The 15,780-nt window shown below is 36.5% G+C and overlaps 1 protein-coding gene across 4 annotated transcripts in view; it reads right to left on the minus strand.

The window, feature by feature from the left end:
* The window catches only part of VMP1 (vacuole membrane protein 1), a 135,602-nt gene that overhangs the window by 83,632 nt on the left and 36,190 nt on the right, over nucleotides 1–15,780 (minus strand). Inside the window, exon 1 of one of the 4 annotated variants that reach the window (XM_040244189.1) lies at nucleotides 1,599–1,689. The exons of the other annotated variants lie outside the window; for them this stretch is intronic. Coding sequence (XP_040100123.1) covers nucleotides 1,599–1,664 — 66 coding nt within the window. The 5' untranslated portion in view covers nucleotides 1,665–1,689. Of the gene's footprint in view, nucleotides 1–1,598; nucleotides 1,690–15,780 lie in introns of those variants that run through there. 4 annotated transcript variants of the gene reach the window in all.

The raw sequence follows: 15,780 nt of genomic DNA on the forward strand, positions 1-15,780 counted from the left end.
GTCTTTTTAAACCACATGGTATTTGGGAACGCATGTACACCTGTGGCAAAACCAATACAGAACTGTAAAGTAAAAAATAAATGAATAAATAAATTAAAAAAATAAATAAACCACATGGTAAAAGAATTTGTGGTTCAAAGACAAACTGGATAAGATGCAGCAATGAGAATAAAACATTAAAGAACTCCTGTTGCTATCAAAATAAAAGGTGATATTAAGCAAATTTTTTTGTTGCCTGTAATATGAAAAAGAAAGATATTCATAAATCTAAGCTCCATTTCCCCCTAAATTCAGTGGCACTTTGTGTTCAAATAAAAATCTATAAAAAGAAGGCCTACACTTGGCAATGAATCAATTAACTATAAAGTTTTCCTCTGAGCCAAAAAGAAACCTATGTGAATTTTTAGTCTGTTCCTCTTTTTCTTGAGTTTTAATTCACTGAAAACTATAAATAGTAATAATAAGTTTAAAAATGATTATAGAATATTTTAAAAAGGAATGGTATTTTTTTTTGAGAAGCTATAATTACTCATGAAATCTACAGCTGTTTCTCTGAATATTATATGTGCATAAAAGATATTTCACAGTTACAGAAAAAAGAATTATTTTGTGATTCTATACACACACACACACACACACACACACAAACTAAAGTCTGTAGAATTCAGAGGAACTGAATAATTAGTGAGAAATTTCTGGTTGTACACTTACAGATAAGCACCAGACGCAATTAAAAAAAAAACCTGTTAACTTCACATTTACTGTTTGAAAACACAAAAGTGATACTACTTAAGGCAAAACAAAAGAAATTCAAGAGTTTGTTCATGATATCCCTACACAACTGTCCTCTAGAAATGAACTCTAGGAGAACAAAACTTGAACTTAGACACTAAAATAATGAGATTTCTGGGATACAGAGGAAGGAAAAAAATTACATTTCTATTCTAGAAATATAAATAAAATATGCACCCCAACCGATTAAACAGGTCATTCAACAAGATAAAAGACTTTTTCACAGTCTTAATTTTAAATGATTCTAAAAAGGGAAAATTTTTAGCAATCTGTTGAAAATATTTTCCCTAAAGAAAGGATGGTTCACACAATTAAACTGATATATACTTTCCATAACCACACTAATAAGTCATGATTACTCAGCCTTAGTGGCAGATGTGGTTCCCAGACAAAATGAACATGAATAACTCAGCTTCTGGTCTGCTGCTCATTCTCAAGAGCCCATTTAGCCTGTACCTCAACATTTTAGTTTAAGCTATGTTAAGTGATAGCAAGCCTCAAAAGTTCTTTTTAACATTACAGGTTAATAGTTCCTAAATATAATGGGCTTGACTGAAATAAATATTAGTTTACATGAAGAATCCAAACACAAAAACCAAAAGATGATCATTTTGATTAAGAGAATTTTCGATCATTTTGATTAAGAGAATTTTAAGTTACACGTATTAAATTACATTTTAAGTTGATTTTCTAAAACCTACAATTTACTACACTGTTATCAAACATAAAAGAATCACATTTAAGCCATACAAATGAAGAAATGAGGGATAAAGACAAAAAGCTACAGTATAAGCAGCAAAGGCTACCTGGAAAGATTCACCGCAAAACATAAAAGTAATACCATGTACTGAGCAGGAGGTTCCAGCTCTCATGCGAGTAGGCAAGTATTGATATGCATGGGCTAGAGATTCTGGCCTGTGGCTGAGGGTTTTCTGCCTTATATCATGAAGTGACTGGAACAGATGTTCACTCCTACACGAAACAACTGGAAACCTTACAAAATACATGGAACAATTCTTTTCAGACATTGTACCACAGGCAGTACGGTGTTTCTTGACTGCTGAGAAAAGGGATACAAATGCAGAAGCCCTGTGATGACTCTGGCTTCCCACATGTGGACACACTGTGTGTCTGCAGCAAAATTCACAGTCCAGGGGACTTCCCTGGTGGTCCAGTGGTTAGGACTCTGAGCTTCCAATGCCAGGGTCCTGGGTTCGATCCCTGATTGAGGAACTAAGATGCCACATGCTGCAGAGCAACTAAACCTGGGCATTGCAACTACTGAGCCTGTATGCTCTGAAGTCCCCCTGCCACAACAAAAAGATCCTGTATGCCACAACTAAGACCCGAGGCAGCCAAATTAAAAAAATAAACAAACCATTAAAAAAAAATCCATAGTCCATGGGACTTCCCTGGAGGTGCAGTGGATAGGAACTGGCCTGCCAATGCTGGGGACACAGGTTCGATTCCTGGTCCAGGAATATTCCATACGTCACAGAGCAACTAGGCCTGTATGCCAACTACTGAGCCTGCATGCCCAGAGCCTTTGCTACACAGCAAGAGAAGCTACTGCAATGAGAAGCTGCGCAACGCAACTAGAGAGTAGCCCCTGCTCACCAAAACTAGAGAAAGCCCACACAAAGCAATGAACACCCAGTGCAGCCAGAAAGTAAAATAAAGAATGAAAATAACAAAATCTGTTGTCCAAAGAGAAAGACCCTAAGAAAAGCATGGTAGTACTGCTGCGTTGAGAAGAAAATTTGAGTTTGGGGGTGCTGAGTGGTGGAAATCTGTGGGGCAGAATACTTAATGCAGAGAAAGGACTCTCCATTTATGTATGAGGGTCCCCTGAGACTCTAGCATACAAAGCTGCATTGCACGCTATGATGAGATTCTATAAGGCCAGGCAAAGTACAGTTAGTGAGAAAAGAAGCTGAACAATTCCAAGACTTCACCCAGGGCTAGGAAACACCTGAACTTCATCGAGCTACAATGGAAAGACTTAGCATTCAGGGATGACCTTGGAAAGAGCCTAGTAAAAGCTAAATAGATCATAATAGAGGTTTTAAAAAGACTTAAATGAACCAAGCCAGCCCACAAGTAACTTAGTGCCCTCCAAAACAAAAAAATTGATTCTCTGTAAAGGATGATGACAAAATCCAAATAATCAACAACTTAATATCACATTTCAGCATCTAATAAGAAATAGCTAGATATGGGAAACAGTTTGGAAAAAATGACCCATAACTCAAAAAAACACTAGTCAATAGAAACAGACCCAGAAATGCTAGATATAATGGAATTAGCAGATAAGGCCTTAAAAATATTAGGTGGGCCAAAACCCAGAAAGAGTGGGTTTCTCTGTAATGTTATGGAAAAATTCGAATGAACTTTCTGGCCAACCCAATATGTTCAAAGATTTAAAGCAATAATGGGCAAATTTTAGCCCAGGGGCCAAATTCAGCCTACCACCAGCTTCACAGAGTTTCAAAGAAGGTAACCATGTATACACGGCTATACATATCACCTCTGGCTAATTCTGTGCTACAAGGGTAACAATGAGCAGCTCTGACCTAGACTGTGGTCTATGAAGTCTAAAACATTTATTATTAGGACATTTACAGAAATAGTTTGCTGATCCCTGATTTAAAGGAAAACGTAAACAACGCGGGAAGAAATACAAGTATAAATGTAATAAAATGGAACTTCTAGAGCTGAAAATGTAATATCTGAATAGAAAAATTCACTCAGTCAACAGATTAGATACCATAGGACAAATATTAGAGAACTTGAAGACAGGCAATAGAAAGTATGTGAACCAAATGATACAGAGAGTAAAGGCTATGGAGACGTGAACCTCAGTAACCTGTGGAATAATACCAAACAGTCTAATATATATGTAACTGGAATTCCAGAAAGAGAGGGGAAAGTGTGTGTGTATGTGTGTGTGTGCGCATGCACGCATGTTGGAGAAGGGGTGGCCAAATATTTTCAGGATCTGATGAAAACTATCAATCCATCAACTCACAGATATAAGAAATTCAACAAACCTCAGTCAGGATCAACATAAAATAAAACACAATCAAATTGCTGAAAATCATCATTACTACTACTAACTACCAAGTCGCTTCAGTTGTGTCCGACTCTGTGCAACCCCATAGACAGCAGCCCACCAGGCTCCTCTGTCCCTGGGATTCTCCAGGCAAGAACACTGGAGTGGGTTGCCATTTCCTTAAATCATCATAATCACATCATAATCAAATTCTATAATTCAGCAATATCAAGAAAATCTTAAAAGCAGAGGGGATAAAAATAACACATTATATAGGCAATCTTGCTTCACTGCACTTTGCAGATATTGTGATCTTTACATATTAAAGGTTTGTGGCAATCTTGTGTCAAGCAAATTTGTTGGCTCCATTTTTCCTACAGCATTATTATTTAATTAAGGTATGTATATATTTTTTAGGCATGTAATAGAGTACAATATATAGTAAACATAACTTTTAGATGCACCGAGAAACCAAAAAATTCATGACTTGCTTTATCACCATACTCGCTTGTGCTCTGGAACCAAATCTACAATATCTCCAAGGTATGACTGAGTCATCTACAGGGAAATACAGATAGGGTTTTCTCATCAGAAACAAACCAAAAACCAATAGAATTACTTCTCGAAAGTGCTGAAAGGGGGAAAAAAAATCTGTGAATCCAGAATTAAGGAAAAATATATTTCAAAAATAAGGATGAAATAATAACATTTTCAGAAGACAAAAGCCAAAAGAATTTGTTCCAGGAGATCTGCACTACAATAAATGTTAAAGGAAGGTCTCAGAAGAAAAGTAATAGCAGATGTAAACTTTAATGTACACAAAGGAGTGAAAAGCACTGCAAAGAGAGAACACTGTTTTTCCTCATTTTAAAATCTCTTTAAAAAAATAACTAGTTGTTTAAAGCAAAAACCATGATGTATGTCAGACTTCCCAGGTGGCTGAGCCATAAAGAATCTGCCTGCCAAGGCAAGGGATGAGGAGACATGAGTTCGATCCCTGGGTGGGGAAGATCCCCTGGAGGAGGAAATGGCAACTCATTCCAGTATTCTTGCCTGGAAAATCCCATGGAGAGAGGAGCCTGTTGGGCTACAGTCCACAGTGTCACAGAGTCAGACATGACTAAGCACACAAGCACACACACATATGACATATGTGGAAGTAAAATCTAAGACAGTTCAGTTGCTCAGTCATCTCTAACTCCTTGCAACCCCATGGACCGCAGCATATGTAAGACAGCAAATATAAGACAACAACAGCATAAAGTATGGGAGGGAGAAAAGGGATTATAACATTATAATGTGGTTATATTATATATCCTAAAATAATACTCATTTCAAAAGAAGGTAAGAAAAGAATAAAAAACAGGTGGGGACCAGCAGTTTAAGGGTAGACTTAAGCCCAACCATATTGACAACTAGATTAATTGCAAATGTGCCAAATATACAAATGAAAATGTAGAGAGTGTCAGACTGAATTAAAAAGCAAGAGCTCAGTATATGCTCTCTACAAAAAGCCCATTTAAAATATCAAGATCCAAAAGTAAAGGGATGAAAAAAGATAAACTGTGTAAAAATAGTTATACAAAAGATAGAGTATTCTACATTAAAAAGAGACTAAGCAGATTTCAGAAGAGGGTATATTATTTTACAGAAATGAATAAGGGCATTTCATAATGATAAAAAGGCTAATTCTCAGGAAGACAGAAAAATCCTAAATGTGTATGCACCTAATAACAGCATGTCAAAATATATAAAGCAAAAACTAACAGAACTAAAATGAGAAGTAAAAACATATCTATAATTAGAGTTGAAATTTCAACACCCATCTCTTTTTCATTGACAGAATAAACAAACTGAAAACCAGAATGAATACAGAAAACTTGAACAACATGGAACACTATACCCCAAAATAGCCAAATACATATTCTTTTCAAGTATACATGAAAGTCACCAAGAGAGATCATATACTGTGGTATAAAGTGAGTCTCAGTACATTTAAAAGAATGTACCATGTGACAAGGTAATACAAGCAGCACTTCTTAAGGAAAAGTAGCAAATGATAGTCCTCAAAAGTTAATTTTTCTATTTAAGGACAGTGTCCTTAAATCTAGGTAGTAGTAATCAATGGAAGTTAAACAGCTATATACAGCACAGGCTGTTATTCCCCAGCACAGGAAGCTCTATAAATTTCCTAGCTAGCAACCAGATCACTAGTAACATTCACAAACTGCCTCTGAGAGTTCCAAATTACTGCCAATGGAAGTTCCCTTTAATGATTCCGAAGGTCAAATTTTATGATTGGGATGAAAAGTTATACTCTCATCAGAGTGACAGGTTTTTAGGGTCCTTTTTTGGGGTGGGTGGTTACTTTAACATAGTCATTCTAAGTGAAGTCAACTCAACAAGACAGTTCAGCTCTCTGTGATATATCGAACATCTGGTTTTGCTTCAGTTCAAAGCCTCATATATCTTAGTCTCATGAGCTGTATTACACTGTATTTTCCAAAGTTTTGATAGTGGAATAATTTTGCTCTGTCCAGGATAAAAAGATGTAGTGCTTGGCCAGGCGAGAGGATGTCTGGGTGAGAGTAAGACCATAGTTAGCTAGGGGGTGGGTGGGAGGTTGAGGAGGAGATAGGATTTCTAACAAGAGCAGATATAGGCATTTGCAGGAAAAGTATTTTAACTTAAAACATTCTTTTAAGATAAATTTTAAAAGTTACACTTCTATAATTTACATTCTTTCAGGAACAGTAAATATACTATTAGCTCTATCAAATTAATAGAAATTTAGAATTAAAAAAACCCATTATCCTAGAGGTAAAATGATCATTCCTGAAATTATAACACACAAAAATATCCTGAACTGGTAGTGAGGAGTTCTAAGCAGTGCCCTGATAAAGCAGGACCTATATAAGTCCTGAGAAAGCAGTCCTGCTGCCACAAACACAAATTAGTAAATGACAAAAACTAGTCTATGTATTGTTGGTCCATTTAAAGACAAGTGTTTTCTGGATTTTTAACTTTGTTTGGTTCTTTTGGGGGCCCTTTTTTCCAGAGACATTTTTGAAAAAGTGAAAACCTAAAATGATCGTATTAGTTAATTGTAAGCCTAATTTAGCCAAGCTTTTTTATCAACCAAGATGACAAATATGATATCACAATAATAGTGTAGTACAGGGACTTCCCTGGAGGGCCAGTAGTTAAGACTCAGAGATTCCAATGTAGGAGGTCTGGATTTGATCCCTGGTTGAAGAACTAAGTTCCCACATGCTGCGCGGCTGGGGGGCTGCCTCCGCCAAAGAAGAGTGTAGTATGTGTATGTATGAGTTTTTTTAAGGAAGATGAGCAGACAGACAGACATTCTTCCACTCCAGGCAGCTCCCTCAGAACTGATAAAACATTCCTAAAGACTGGAGTTGTTTGTATAACATCTGTAATGTCAATTCATAGCCTAATCCATCATCCATACACAGAAGTCAAGTGTGATCCCAAAGGCAAAATTTCCAATTAGTTTTGTCTGGAAAGTTTAAGGCAAAGGTAATAAAATCAAGAATTCTGTGCTGATTCACTGGGAAAACATTTGTTTGCCACACTCCTTCACTGAGGAACAAAAGGAGTCAGTGGTTAGTCTGGAATGTGATTCATTAGGAATATCTGGGTGATAAATAAATGAAAAGAGATGACAAATGGTTGTCTGTATGACTTGCAAAACCTTTGTTTTCTTTTAAGTCCAACTTTCAGGGGAGTTTAGAAATGCTTTTACAAACAGGAATTCTACTCTTCAAATTCTTTTAATCATTGCTTTTCTCATCGTAGTCAGAAAACAGTTTACCTAAGGTTATGGTGTACAACAAATAACTCTAGAAGGGTAGAGCATAAAATTGTTGATTCCAAATGGACACTGAGAAGTTTAACTAGTGTTTCTGGGGTTTTTTTCTATGAAGAAGAGTTTATAAATTAAGCCCCTATTCTCTCCCTATAAAAGGTGCTACAGTGTGTAAAGAAACAGTAATTTGGCCATTAGTTATGTGGCTTTTAGTTTTCTATAACTCTGTTAGTAACTTAACTAGATGTACTCAGACTTCTATCTCACATTCCTCATTTGATGAAAAGCCCGATTAATAATAATGATAATAATGCCTGTTCAACCTAAGTAAGAGAGTAATATAATGAGGTTAGTAGTAAAAGTGTTATGATAAGTATAAAATAATCAAAATGAAAATGTGTAAACTCTATAGTTCACACTCTAGGTTATAAGGACATGTCTTCAAAGTCATTTTTATTATATTAAATCAGTCGTAAGTAAAAATATGTTTCACTTTTCTTCTCTAAACCTAAACAATTTTGATCATAAGGTTGATTTAATATTCAGAAGTAATGGACCACGTATTTATAAAGAGAACTTTTAAAAAGGTTATAATTTGTCTAAAATATATGTCCAAAAGAACAGATTTCAGGTAAACTGAATCTTACTTGCTTTCATTTAAGCGCACATTAATAGATAGTGACCTCAGGGCAGGAAATCAGTCAGTCTGTGCATAGCCTTCTGGGTTTGGTGAAAACCCAGCCCTGTCCTGGAGATCCTGGTTTCTACTTTTGATGTGGTGATACTCTTAAGAGTTAATACATGAGTCATTCCTTGGGGAAAGACTCAGAGCTGATCATGCCCTCATCAAAAAAAGGGCAAACAGATCTTTTCTAAGAAGGGCCTGATGGTCTTCCCGCAAGAGCCCTGAGTCACCGCATACTTATAGCCAGAGTCATTATACCTATACAGAGCAATATTAGGTCACACTAGAACCTTCCTTTTGGCAATTTCTTCCCTTTTTTGTCTTACAGAGGGACAGACAGGTAAGCTATGGAGCAATCATCAAAAGTCAAGCAGGAAAAAATGTGAAGAGGTTGGCTAACAATTTTTAAAAGAATTGTTCCAGCTCATGGCATTAAATGATTCCTGTAATAGTTCTCTTATTGAAACTGCTTCACTATTTCACTTCAACCCATATCCATGCAGTTTTTCAAATAACATTTTCTTTAGGCAATAAATAGCCAAGAGTCAAAAAGTATAAGAAAGGCTTTATATGTATACATATAAAAGAGTACTACAAAGCACTATATACAAACGATGAGGCACTTATTCACTAAAGAAAACAGGGCACTACAGACAGAGAAGTTCTGTGAACATTTGATAGCAATCAAGATGTTGGACTTCTTAAAATGTACAATTTTTACCACATTTTAGCAGTGAAATAACATTAAACTTTAAGGCAAAAGCAGACTTTTGAATTTTATACAGGGGCAAATATCTCACTACTTACTTTCCTTGTATTTAGTATATAACAAAGAGCCCCATTTTTTTTTTTATTAAAATGGTCTTTGTTTATGTTTTCAAGTAGAATTCTTTATTCATTTATATCTTATTACCATATCTGATAACCACATTCTAAACTTACAGTTTTATGGCCATGGTTTCTCATGGTACTTAAAACACTCTTGACATTCACTGATTTTTAGATGCAATGTATTTAAACTACCAATCTTTTTCTATAAAATGATATTCTTAATCTAAAACAGTCTTTTAACACAACTGACTCATAAATACCATTCAGATGATAATGCCCTGATGGTATATCTTTTTATAAAATCTGATCTACTTTACAATGTAACTAAATAGCTTCAAAACTTTTCTATGTCCAATTGCCATCTAAATAAGGCAGTTCTAATGTGAAAATTCCTCCCATTTTGATTCCCAAAGGTGAGGGAATTCAATGGTTAAAATAGATGCCAAAGAGAAAAGGCATTTTGTACAATACATTCAGCCTTCTATTTACAGCTCAATATTTGAGAGTCTTTAAGAACTTTAAAGTGATTGTTGATAGTTTTTGTTCTCAGAGTTCTTTGTCTAAGAGCTGGGCTTGTTTTGAAAGGAACATAGGGCTTGGTAAACCTTTCTCCAGGAAACTGCTCCACCTAGTGTCAAAATTGTTTACACATTATTTGTAAATTCTTGCTGAAGGACTCATTCTCTTTGTTACTGTTAAACAGAACAGACTTTATAATCATTAATAGCATACATAGTTTGTTGCTGCTGTCTGTCACTAACTCGTGTCCAGCGCTTTTGTGACTCCATGGACTGCAGCCTGCCAGACTCCTCTGTCCATGGCAGTTCCCAGGTAAGGATACTGAAGTAGGTTGCTGCTTCCTATTCCAGGGAATCTTCCCAACCCAAGGATTGAGCCTGGGTCTCCTACATTGGCAGGTGGATTCTTTACCACTGAGCCAGCTGACAGTTGTTAAATCACCTTGTCTTACAACATTAGGAATAATAATATACGTGTATATAAGGAGCACGTCTGAGATATATTTCTCATTATCAAGTTCCAATGTTCCTGCTTTTAACCTGGTTGTTTACAAAATTACGAATCATATATCCTAGTAATGGGAATAATTCTAATGTGGCTACTGAAATTACCTTATTGCTTCTCCCATTTGTAACAATCTAAATGTAATTCAAAAATTATTTATTTCTCAAAATGATTGCAGTGTTATAAAGGTTGTATTTTTACAACAGACTGGTTCTGCACACATCAATGGTTTCAAACATGAGATTAGAACTAAATTTTGTTGTCATCAGGCAGCTCAACCGGAAGAAATTCTTTTACTTTTCTCTTCATGAAAAGTTGCCTTTTTTTTTTAACCCCTTGATGGTCTTCCAGACCACTCAAGCACTTGCACAACTATATTCTCTCCCAAAACGTCATGTTAAGTCTACTCTTATGACCTGAAAGAGAGAAGAAATCCTTTTTTGGCAAATGGAGAAATCAAATGCATAACATGTCACGTAAAAATCCTTAGAGAGTGGTTAGTTCACTAAGGCTCCCAAGTTCAACATGCTTCTTCTGGTGTACTATCGTCATCCCATGAATTAGAGCCAGGGTTAGCAAACTACAGCCTGTGGATTAAACCCAGTCTGCTATTTGTGTTTTTGAATAAAGACTGACTGGAATGCAGTCACATTCATTCCTATATACTGTTCCTGGGTGCTTTCTTGTTACCATGACAGATCAGAGGAGTTACAAAAGGGATTGCACAGCCTGCAAAGCCTAAAACATTTACTATTTGGCCTCTTTACTGCAAAAATGCTGCCCCTGGGCTGTCATCGTCCCTTGGGCCAAATCATTATTAAGGTGAAAATTCTGACACATTCAAACACAGAGATACATCAAAGAAGTTAACAGCAGTCACCTTCTCTTTATTAAGCTGTTTTCACTCTGGGCATTATTTCCACTAGTAAATAAGCACTCAAGTTCTGAATGACCTGAAAGGAAATCTGCTACATACATGCTAAGACTAAAATAAATTTGTTAGTGGGTTTCTGGGAATTAATATCTAAGAGAAGAGGGCTTAGAAGATGTGATCTTAGAAAAATCTACCCGCCACAGAAGCTCTTCTGACTTCTGATCTACTTATAAAAGGGGATTCCCAGGTGGTGCTGGTTATAAAGAATCCACCTGCCTATGAAGCAGACACAAGATGCAGGTTCAGTTCCTGGGTCAGGAAGATTCCCTGGAGCAGGAAATGTCAACCCACTCCAGTATTCTTACCTGGGTAATGCCACAGACAAAGGAGCCTGAGAGCCCATGGGGTCGCAAAGAGTCAGGCATGACCGAGTGTCTGAGCTGTGCGCATGTACACATGTGCATGCACACACACACATATTACTTATTAAAAACATGAGGAAAGTAAATGAATGAAATCAGTGAACTTGCGCTACTTGCCAGGCAAAACCAGCTCGTGAAATAGACATCAAGTTTATGAAATAGTTATCTACTAGAGGTGTACTTATGCAACATGACTATAAAATTCTAAAACAAAAGAACAGATGAAAAAAGTGCGTAATGCAAGCATCTTAATGAATTATTTCAGGCACAGGTAGTGGGTTCAATCACTGGGTCAGGAAGATCCCCTGGAGAAGGAAATGGCAACCTACTCAAGTATTCTTGCCTGGGAGATACCATGGACAGGGAGGCCTGGCAAGCTACAGTCCATGGGATCGTAAAGAGCTGGACACGACTTAGTGACTGAGCATGAGCACCTACTTGTGTGTGTGTATGTAAAGCACCTACTTGTGTGTATATATATATGTATATGTGTATATATAGGCATATATGTGTACATATATACGCCCTTTTCTTAATCTTTATTCATGCCTGAATCTCTGTGCTTCAATGTAGAATTACTTTCCTTCCATTCATTCAAAGAACACTTTTACTATTTCCTTTACAGCATGTTTGCTAGTGGCAAAGTGTTTCTGTTTTTCTGAAAATATCTTTATTTAATACTGTTCACAGGTCACTTTTGAGTATCATCTGTTGGCAGTTATTTTCTTTTAGCCATCTAAAGATAGCCCACTGTCAGCTGATTTATTTCAACAAAAGCTATGACAAATCAGTCTTACTGAAGTTCCTGTGAAAACAGTATGTTTTTTCCCTCCATCTCTCCTTTTTCGTTCTAGATACTTTTCTCTGGTCAATTAATCCTGTCTTAGCTGTGGTCTGTTGAAGTCCATTAACTGAGTTCTTAATTTCAGATACTATTCTTTTAATTCAAAATTTCCACTTGCTCTCCTTTAAAGTTTTCAACCTCTGGTAAAATATTCTAACTTGCTTTTTACTTCTTTGAAACACACTGATTTGGGATTAAGGTACACGCCTACTAATCTTATTAAATAGATAACCTATGGATCTATTTCTATTATTTCTTGTTTTGATCAAATTATATTGTTTCCTCAGATATCTGATTACTTTGGATTGAGTGTCTGACTTATTATTTTTTAAAATATAATGTGACACCTTGGATGACTTTATTTTCCTCCAGACTTAAAATTTACACCTGAGCTTCAGCCTCTGTATGGGCTGATTTGTATGACACTCATCCTTACATTTAAATTGTGGCCTCTCAGGGCTCCAAAGTCAAGTCTGCAGGTTTATTAGGGCATATACCTGACCAGTTCCAAAGCATGTCTGAAAAGGAGTGTTTTAAAAATAAAAACAGAGTACAACTAATGATAATGATAATAATGATGATGGTCACTTAATAATTCACTGAGCACCTTATATATACTAGCCACTGAACTGAAAAGTATATGTGTCTTATTTACTCCTCCAAATAGCCTTATGAGATAGGTACTATTATTATCACTCCCATTTACAGTTGAATAAACTGAGGCTTAAAAAGTTAAGATATTTGTGAAATATCAGAGAGTTAGTAATACTGGACCATGCATTGAAACCCAGCTCTGACTATGCCCTATTACTTACCTCCCATGATAAGAATATGTTAGTCATATAACAAAATCACCCTCCATGACTTGCATATTTTTAAATAATAAATTAAAAGAATTAAGGCACTGTACCTGAAACTGGGCATGCCACAGGAGTATGTTCTGCCTGTAAACATGTATGACAATGAAAAGAAACTCTAACTAATAACTGCTTAACTAATTAATGAATGTATAAAATTATTAAGAAAACTTATTTTCATTCACATGCATTAACTGGTATTATGCAGCCATAAATACAGAAAAAAATAGAATATTCCTCTAATCTATTTGAGGGTTTCATCTTTACCCAGAATAGAACCTGCAAATACAGGATAGTATATTGGTTGTATTAGCAATGCCACCTAGTGGCAAACTAATATAGCCATAGATAGAAAAAAAGTTCAGAAGAGTGGTTCTTAACCTTGCATGGGATACAGAGTCTGGAGAATCTAACACTATAGGTCCTTTCTCCCAGAAAGATGCACAGTTGTGAAGATATATAACAAGTACAGTGTTCAGGAAATTAAAAGACCTCCTGAAGCCCATTAGTTGACTATTAGAATTAATGGAACGAACCAACACACCTAGCCGAGCTGTGCCATGCTAAGTTGTTTCAGTTGTGTCCAACTCTTTGCAACCCTGTGGACCATGGCCCTCCAGGCTCCACTGTCCATAGGCTTTTCCAGGCAAGATTACTGGAGTAGGTTTCCACGCCTTCCTCCAGGGGATCTTCCTGACCCAGGAAGCGAACCCATGTCTCTTACATCTCCTGCACAGGCAGGTGGATTCTTTAATGAGTGTGCCACCTGGGAAGCCCCTCAACTAACCTAGAGGTCCAAACAACTTCCCATGAGCCTTGAGAAGGAATCTATTCATTTTTCCCTTCAATCTCTTCCTCTCTGTTTAACAATTACTATTTCTGCATAAACAGTATCTACCTTTTCCTTTGTGGTTACATACGTGTTCTTGGCAAACTTCAAGATTTCTACTAGTCCCAAATCAATTTACAAAATTTGACAGTAGACAAAACAAGTCATTTTTCCTGGTTGATTTTCATTAATTTTAACATTTAAATTTAATTAAGCAACTAGACTTACTCCTAATGTTTAAAAAAATGATGATAATTTCTAGAACATCTGAATTAAGTTATAACTTTCAATTGTAACTAAAAATTTTAAATGAAATTACTGAATGATAAACTTAAAAATCCAAGCCTATGCCCCAACGGTAATCCAAGCCTATGCTCCAACCAGTAATGCTGAAGAAGCTGAAATTGAACGGTTCTATGAAGACCTACAAAATCTTTAAGAACTAACACCCAGAAAAGATGTCCTTTTCATTACAGGAGACTGGAATGCAAAATTAGGAAGTCAAGAAATACCTGGAGTAACAGGCAAATTTGGCCTTGGAGTACGAAATGAAGCAAGGCAAAGGCTAATAGAGTTTGCCAAGAGAACGCACTGGTCATAGCAAACACCCTCTTCCAACAACACCAGAGAAGACTCTACACATGGACATCACCAGATGGTCAACACCGAAATCAGAATGATTATATTCTTTGCAGCCAAAGATGGAGAAGCTCTATACAGTCACCAAAAACAAGACCGGGAACTGACTGTGGCTCAGATCATGAACTCCTTATTACCAAATTCAGACTTAAATTGAAGAAAGCAGGGAAAACCACTAGACCATTCAGGTATGACCTAAATCAAATCCCTTATGATTATACAGTGGAAGTGAGAAATAGATTTAAGGGACTAGATCTGATAGACAGAGTGCCTGATGAATATGGACGGAGGTTCGTGACATTGTACAGGAGACAGGGATCAAGACCATCCCCATGGAAAAGAAATGCAAAAAAAGCAAAATGGCTGTCTGAGGAGGCCTTACAAATAGCTGTGAAAAGAAGAGAAGTGAAAAGCAAAGGAGAAAAGGAAAGATATAAGCATCTCAATGCAGAGTTCCAAAGAATAGCAAGGAGAGATAAGAAAGCCTTCCTCAGCGATCAATGCAAAGAAATAGAGGAAAATAATAGAATGGGAAAGACTAGAGATCTCTTCAAGAAAATTAGAGATACCAAGGGAACATTTCATGCAAAGATGGGCTCAATAAAGGACAGAAATGGTATGGACCTAACAGAAGCAGAAGATACTAAGAAGAGGTGGCAAGAATACACAGAAGAACTGTACAAAAAAGATCTTCACGACCTAGATAATCACGATGGTATGATCATTCACCTAGAGCCAGACATCCTGGAATGTGAAGTCAAGTGGGCCTTAGAAAGCATCACTATGAACAAAGCTAGTGGAGGTGATGGAATTCCAGTGGAGCTGTTTCAAATCCTAAAAAATGATGCTGTGAAAGTGCTGCACTCAATATGCCAGCAAATTTGGAAAACTCAGCAGTGGCCACAGGACTGGAAAAGGTCAGTTTTCATTCCAATCCCTAAGAAAGGCAACACCAAAGAACACTCAAACTACCATACAATTGCACTCATCTCACACGCTAGTAAGGTAATGCTCAAAATTCTCCAAGCCAGGCTTTAGCAATATGTGAACCATGAAGTTCCAGATGCTCAAGTTGGTTTTAGAAAAGGCAGAGGAACCAGAGA

The sequence above is a fragment of the Oryx dammah genome, unplaced genomic scaffold (assembly GCF_014754425.2).
Source record: "Oryx dammah isolate SB20612 unplaced genomic scaffold, SCBI_Odam_1.1 HiC_scaffold_8, whole genome shotgun sequence".
Taxonomy (NCBI): domain Eukaryota; kingdom Metazoa; phylum Chordata; class Mammalia; order Artiodactyla; family Bovidae; genus Oryx; species Oryx dammah.